General features: G+C 38.5%; 2 protein-coding genes across 2 annotated transcripts in view; both read right to left on the bottom strand.

Annotated features, from left to right (window-relative positions):
- The window catches only part of LOC127633736 (peptidyl-prolyl cis-trans isomerase-like), a 3,643-nt gene extending 1,978 nt beyond the window's left edge, over positions 1–1,665 (bottom strand). Inside the window, exons 1-4 of the mRNA XM_052113019.1 lie at positions 1,429–1,665; positions 929–959; positions 763–851; positions 98–194 (exon numbers count right to left, since the gene is read on the bottom strand). Of these exons, the coding sequence (XP_051968979.1) occupies positions 98–194; positions 763–851; positions 929–959; positions 1,429–1,578 (367 nt within the window). The 5' untranslated portion in view covers positions 1,579–1,665. The remainder of the gene's footprint in view (positions 1–97; positions 195–762; positions 852–928; positions 960–1,428) is intronic.
- Positions 1,666–4,286: 2,621 nt separating this feature from the next.
- Positions 4,287–6,537, bottom strand: LOC127633740 (zinc finger MIZ domain-containing protein 1-like). The gene is made up of 2 exons (XM_052113022.1): positions 6,324–6,537; positions 4,287–6,200 (listed from the first exon to the last, which is right to left on the bottom strand). Exons 1-2 carry the CDS (start codon positions 6,501–6,503, stop codon positions 6,096–6,098), a joined length of 285 nt encoding a protein of 94 aa, XP_051968982.1. The 5' UTR covers positions 6,504–6,537; the 3' UTR covers positions 4,287–6,095.
- Between the last annotated feature and the right edge of the window lie 963 nt (positions 6,538–7,500).

Here is a 7,500-nt window from a genome sequence, read left to right as displayed (position 1 = left end):
TTCACCACACAAGGATGAATGAAAATCTTCAGACTAAAGAAAGAAACTCGACAGCATCCATTGAGCAAACACACATTAGTGAACAGGTGTTCTTTACCTGGTCCTGTGTGTTTCAGTTTAAAGTTCTCATCAGGAAATCTCGGTCCGTAGATGGATTTTCCTCCAGTTCCATTGTGGTTTGTAAAATCTCCTCCCTACACATGAATAACTCAGAATCAGTTCATCAGTTCATCAGTGCCCCCATCCCATCCCCCATCCCATCACATTAATTTCACATGTGATTGTTTGTGTTGAAAGGGAATGCATGTAAAATACATACATGTGAATTATAAATGGTTGTCACATTTTTGTGCACTTGCATAAAAATTGCAATATGGCTTAAGGCATATTTATACATTTATAGGCATATAAACAGGCCCTGCATACAATGTATATTCCAATATTTATATGTTTTATGTAAAATGACTAATGCAGACTTTATATTTCTCTGCATGTATAATTATATACATTTTAGGTCATCTATTTTTAATCCTTTCTTGCTGTTCAATAAAATGGCATGCATGACAATTATATTAGAATATCCTCTTGTTGAAAATGACTTTGCATTAGTCACACACATTATCTGACCGACACCCGTGTTGATTAATTAACCAATTTAACCCATTGCCAAACCCATAACTGCTTTACTCGCAGCATTATTATAAAGATTACAAATGCGAGTTTGATCATGTTCTTCATACAGAAATGATCAGATCGTGTTACCTGACACATGAACTGTGGAATCACTCTGTGGAAGATGGAGCCTTTGTATCCAAATTCATGTTCACCTGTACAAAGCGCTCTGAAATTCTCTACAGAAAAACAATAATCACATTTTACACCTGTAAGACAGAACTGATGAGTGTGTATTGCCCTCAAGTGCTCTTACCTGCTGTTTTGGGCACAACGTCTGCGTTCAGCTGAAGTTCAGGAAGAGAATGAAGGCGATAAACTCATGAAAACTCTTTAAATAGCCACAATGCAAATAAATACACATAAAAAAACATCAGGTATTTCAACGTGAACATGTAGAAAAATATTTAAATAATTTATTAAACTTTTTTAACATGATTTAAAATATTATAGAAACTCTTAAAGGTACTAAAGTCTTATTAATTTAAGTATTTTGGGCTCATTCAAACAGGTATAACTATTATTTACAGATCATGAGATTACTATGGAAAAGGCAGAAATAATGAATATTAATTAGTATCGACCTCATCAATATTCAGTAACCACCAATAGGATTCGTTGATTCGCCAGCTGTCTAGCGTCGTTTACTAACGTCAGTACGTCAGCCAATCAGATAAACCTATTAGCGAACGTCAATAAAGACGTCGAGAGCCGAGCCTTCGGCATAGTAGGGTTTGTTACGTCGCTCACACTCACCTCGATGGTGATTCTACCGAGCGGCTCGTTATCCGCCGCGATGTCGAAGAACACCATCGGGTTGTTGTTGGTTTGAGCTCCGTTGGTGTACATACGCGCCGCGGTGAATGCCAGCGAACAAAATTTAAGCTGGTTACTGTTTAATAACATGTTGATTTCAGTTACCCACAACAGTAGCGGTCTCGCGGAGAACTGAACTTACACACAGGAAGAGACGAAAGCTGACACGGAAGTGTTTAAGAGTGCGCGCGTCAGTCACGTTCACTTGTCAAGACTTGTATGAAAACAAAAATGTCTATGACTGGAATGTCTTTGCTGTTTAATATTATATAACAGAAAATGTTACAACAGCTATGAATATAAATAAATAAACCTTAATAAAATTAAGCAAAATATTTATCTAAAAAACAAAAAAATGACCTGCAAAAACAACCACTGTTGAATATATATATATATACACAGTACTGTGCAAAAGTTTTAGGCACATAAGATGTTTCACAAAAGCATTTGTCTTAAGATGGTTATTTATATCTTCAGCTTTAGTGTGTGAATAGAAATATAAACATTAGCTCACAAACATTACTTTTGCAAATAGAAAAGATTAGAATAGAAGAACAGGGAGCCCTGCAACAGATGTCATGACCCCCACAGAGACCCCCACTGAACATCAAGTCAGTCTGAGATTATATAAAGAGACAGAAGCGACTGGGACAGCCGAAATAGACAGAAGAACTGTGGCGAATTCTCCAAGAAGCGTGAACGTCCGATCTGCCGAAACTGTGTCCAGGTGTATTTCGGAGAATTGGGGCTGTTTTAAAGGCAAAGGTGGTCACACCGAATATTGATTTAGTTTGTTTATGTTTACTGGAGTTTGTATGACGTTAAGAGATAAATGAAAAATATTTATGACATTATTTTTGAGTGCCTAAAACTTTTGCACAGTACTGTAGATATATATATATATATATATATATATATATATATATATATAAGCCTTTTGCTGAATTATGTCTATGAATAGTGGTTAAAAAAGTAAATAAATTAAAAATACATTAATTGACGCTGACTATCACACCTGGAGTTGCAAGTTTGAATCCAGGGTGTGCTGAGTGACTCCAGCCAGGTCTCCTTAGCAACCAAACTGGCCCGGTTGCTAGGGAGGGTAGAGTCACATGGGGTAACCTCCTCGTGGTCGCTATAATGTGGTTCTCGCTCTTGGTGGGCGTGTGGTGAGTTGTGTGTGGATGCCGCGGAGAATAGCTTGAAGCCTCCACACGTGCTACGTCTCCGTGGTAACGCGCTCAACAAGTCACGTGATAAGATGCGCGGATTGGCGGTCTCAGACGCAACTAAGATTCGTCCCCCACCACCCGGATTGAGGCGAGTCACTGTCAAGTCTTTGTTGTAAGATTACTGTAGCTTTTATTCAGGGTTGGGAGGGTTACTTTTTTAATGCAACCCATTACAGATTACTGATTACATAGCGTTAAATGTAATCAGTAACGTAATCCAAACACAGCCATGTGAAAGTAATGTAATCTGATTACTTTTCGTTACTTTTGGATTACCACAGGGGCACTTTATGTCAGGAAAATTCACTATTTCTTTTTGTAAGAATTTAAAACTTGTAATCCTGACATTCATTTTTGAAGATGTAACTGTAATCTGATTACTAATATTTGTATGTAACTGTAACAGATTACAGTAACTTTTGTATCCAGATTACCTAACACCGTTACAAGTAATCCGTTACTCCCCAAGTCTGCTTTTATCCATGCAGACTTCAAGCTCGACACTTTTAGGAATTTAAACTTCCCACAACGTTAGAAAATGACTTTACGAACTCACTCACTAGATCAATAATTGATCTTACAAAATAAATATGTCAAAAGGGGGATTAGCTGGTGATCAGAGACACATTTGGTCTGTATAGAATAAACACAGATTATGTTTAAAAAAAAAAAAAAAAAAATCACAATTAAATACTTTATTTCATGTTTGCATGGTGAAAATAACAGCAATGTTTTTATAAGTTGCCGTAGACAATTAATCTAATGGAGAAAAGATCTCTCAAGTTATCTCGTTTAATATTTGTAGTAATTTGAGTGATAAAAATGGGTTTGAATTAGATATTAAAATACACATTTTTCATAAAAAGGGAAGACTTCTGCCACATATTGAAATTAATTGATACAATTGTTTACGTGTATCGTCTTGTTTGTTATTTTGCTTCGTAATGTAACAATACAATCTTAGATTTTTTGTCAAAGTTGCAATAAAGTAATAATAATTTACCAAAATAAAAAAAATCCTTAAAAACAATTAAAATGTCTGTTAGCTTATACAAAAGCTCCCTTAAACAAACATACATAGATTAATTTAACATAATGCTATATTGTACATATTAACAATAACTCTCATATGAACATCAGTCCTTTGATAGACATTATTGGGTTTCCGAAATGTATTTTTGGAGTGTGTGTTTATGAAAGTAGTACACACACATGAAGATGGACCAAACAGAGACTGTTCAGAACATCTTACTAACACACTATCATTGTTTGCTGTATCTAGCATGTTGCACAAAATTACATTAAGAATGTGAAATAACCAGATTTATTTTCAAGATGAATACTAGACAACAGCAACACAATACTGTTTCAAAAGTTTCTTTTTACCAGTGGCAGAGTGAGGGGGTGTGGCCACCATGGACCGAAGCCTGACCACCCCACTTTCTGTTTTAGTCATTTTTTGGCACATTTTAGTTCTTTAGAGGTGAAATCATCTCTGTACAAACTTAACATGTGTGAACACCAAGGTCACCAAACCTCTCCGTCCCGGGTGTCATTGTACCCCCCACCCCACATACATACACAGTCACACACACTCACTCACTCACTCACACTCACACACACACACACACACTCACTCACTCACTCACTCACAATCACTCACACACACACACACTCACACATGTTGTGTTTCCATGTTTTATGGGGACTTTCCATAGACATAATGGTTTTTATACTTTACAAACTTTATATTCTATCCCCTAAACCTAACCCTACCCCTAAACCTAACCCTCACAAAAAACTTTCTGCATTTTTACATTTTCAAAAAACATAATTTAGTATGATTTATAAGCGGTTTTCCTCATGGGGACCGCTTATAATGTCAAAATGTCCCCACAAGGTCAAAAATTTCGGGTTTTACTATCCTTATGGGGACATTTGGTCCCCACAAAGTGATAAATACATGCTCACACTCACACACAATCACTCACTCACTCACACACACACACACACACACACACTCACACAGTCACACTCACTAACACACACACACACACACACACACACACACACACACACACACACACACACACACACACACACACACACACACACACACACACACACACAGCCCGAAAAGCTGCCCGAACATTGACTGATCTCTTGCCCCTGCCTGGCCCCTGCTTTTTACCCACTATATATAGTATAAACTGTGCAGTGTTCGGTAGGCAGTGTGCTAGTATTGCATTCTGAACAGCCTCTCTCACACATGATGAATATTCATGGGAATACAGTTGTGAAGAAACACAGATGGCCAATCATTGTGTGGGATTGTACAAAATTATCCTCAAATATTTATATGAGATCATTCTTACAGATGCAAGACAACAGCCTGAAACTCTTGAACTGTCATTATTTATTCACCCTAATGTTGTTCCAAACCAGCAGAACAACACTCGTGCTATAGAAGATATTCATAGAGACATCGCCTCAAGCTCCAAAAATGACCGTAATGTATCATATAGTTATACATATATATATATATCATAAAGTTAGTGATGGGAGAAACGGTGCTTTCCAAAACGTTGAATCAATCGCAAAACGATTCACTGGAGCGCTCGAAAGACTGCACGCTGAGGACACCTGCTGGTCACATGACCATTCTTCATTTAAAATTATTTATATAAATTAAAATATATATTTTTTTATATAAATTAAATGATATGAATAATTTATAGGAATTATATTTATATATTAATGAACTATTTATATGAATTATTTAATGCCATATATTTAGTCCTTTCTTACTCTAAATCTCCACTTTAACTTTCACTGTGGGGTCATCAACACCCCCTAGTGTCAAACTGCGAAACGTTTCGAAACTGTATGACGCAACTAAGCCGCGTTTGCAGGGTTTGCAGGTAATCTGGCATACAGGGCATTTTCCGGCTTTGGGGCCGATCAGGGGCGGACTGACCATCGGGAGGACCGAGCGGGCCGGTGGGTCGGCCGCGAAACGTGCCGTGATAAGCTCAAATGAGCCGCCGCGTTATGCAGAGAAGGTTTGTTTTAAAGAACAAACAAACAGCACGTGCTTATGGAATGACACGAGGTTGAGTAAATAATGACAGAATTTTCATTTTTGGGGAAAAACAAACCAAAGAATTCATCTGAAACGATCACATTGAGTGTTATATTGTTACACAGCGGACGGATGCTTGTCCCACACGTAACCACACATTTACTCGTTTCAAAATGCTCATTTGAGCAGTGCGGCCTGGACGGCGTCTGTCCACGCTGGATTTGAAATCTGTCATCTGTACAGGAAGAAGATGATTGTAAGTGCATTTGTGTTTGTCAAGCATTGAGGAGCTGCTAATAGACAAACTGATACAGCAGATCGTCGTTGGTGCAGCTGGGATGATCTGGAGGATCCAGATACGACAGAAGATCACGCGGATTCATCAGGTCGGGCAGCAGCTGCGGTGGAGGAACACAAATGAAACGATCATGCTGAAAGTCATGCTACGGGAGAAAACAATGTCATACGGGTTTGGAACGATATGAGGGTGAAACAGAATTTTCGTTTCAGTATCAACTCACATCTAAAGAGGCCTCGAGGATGTCCGAGCTGCCTTGAGCATCCAGGCTGGCCGAGGGGTTAAAGGTCATCTCTGGGTGTGTGTAGCCTCTGTGGGCGGAGTCCTGCCGGCTGGGCGGCGGTCTGCAGGGTTGGGGGAGGCCGCTGTGATGTAACAGCTGACTGTTGTTATTGTGCTGCATGGGATTGTGGCACTGATTTGCGTTGACTGGACGAGGAACCTGTGAAGAAATCAGAAAGCTATGTAACTCCACCCCTTTCCGCTACATACGCAAGCAGCAAGTGCTGAGTGCAGAATTACAGATATTGGATGCCGATAATATCAGGGTGTATTTTTTTTCTATGCCAGATTACTAAATGGTTCTGCTTTATATTATAACATTTTCATATCTGATTTTATTCAAAGCATGAATGCAAAATAATTACACTACTAGGGTATTTTTGGTGGTTGCCAGGGTGTTGCTATGCAGCTACTAAGGTGTTCTGAGTGTATTGCTAGAAATCTCTGGCCCTGTTTACACCGCATATTAAGATGCGTTTTGGGTCATCCAATCACACGTGGACAACCGAGACACCCCCACCTGGGGCCGGATTTGCAAAATGCTCTTAAAGGGACAGTACACCCAAAAATGAAAATTCTCTCATCATGTACTCACCCTCATCCCATCCCAGATGTGTTTGACTTTCTTTCTTCAGCAGAACACAAACTAAGATTTTTAGGAAAATATCTCAGCTCTGTAGGTCCATATAATGCAAGTGAATGGTGACCAGGATTTTGAGGCTCAAAAATAATCACATAAAGGAAACATAAGTAATCCAGTGGTTTAATCCATGTCTTCAGAAGCAATATGATAGGTGTGGGTGAGAAACAGAAACATTTTTAAGTCCTTTCTTACTGTAAATCTCCACTTTAACTTTCACTTTTAGATGTGAAAGTGAAACTAAACAGGCACCACATGTGACTTTCAGACGTGAAAGTGAAAGTGGAGATTTATAGAAAAAAAGGACTTTTCTCACCCGCACCCATCATATCACTTCTGAAGACATGGATTAAACGACTGGAGTCTTATGGATTACTTTTATGCTGCCTTTATGTGCTTTTTGGAGCTTCAACGTTCTGGTCACCATTCACTTTCACTACAGAGCTGAAATATTCTTCTAAAAATCTTTATTTGCGTT

This window comes from Xyrauchen texanus, chromosome 40 (genome assembly GCF_025860055.1).
Source record: "Xyrauchen texanus isolate HMW12.3.18 chromosome 40, RBS_HiC_50CHRs, whole genome shotgun sequence".
In the NCBI taxonomy this organism is placed as follows: Eukaryota; Metazoa; Chordata; class Actinopteri; order Cypriniformes; family Catostomidae; genus Xyrauchen; species Xyrauchen texanus.
The sequence above is the reverse complement of the archived record's forward strand: the minus strand, read 5'-3'. Positions and strand labels throughout refer to the sequence as shown.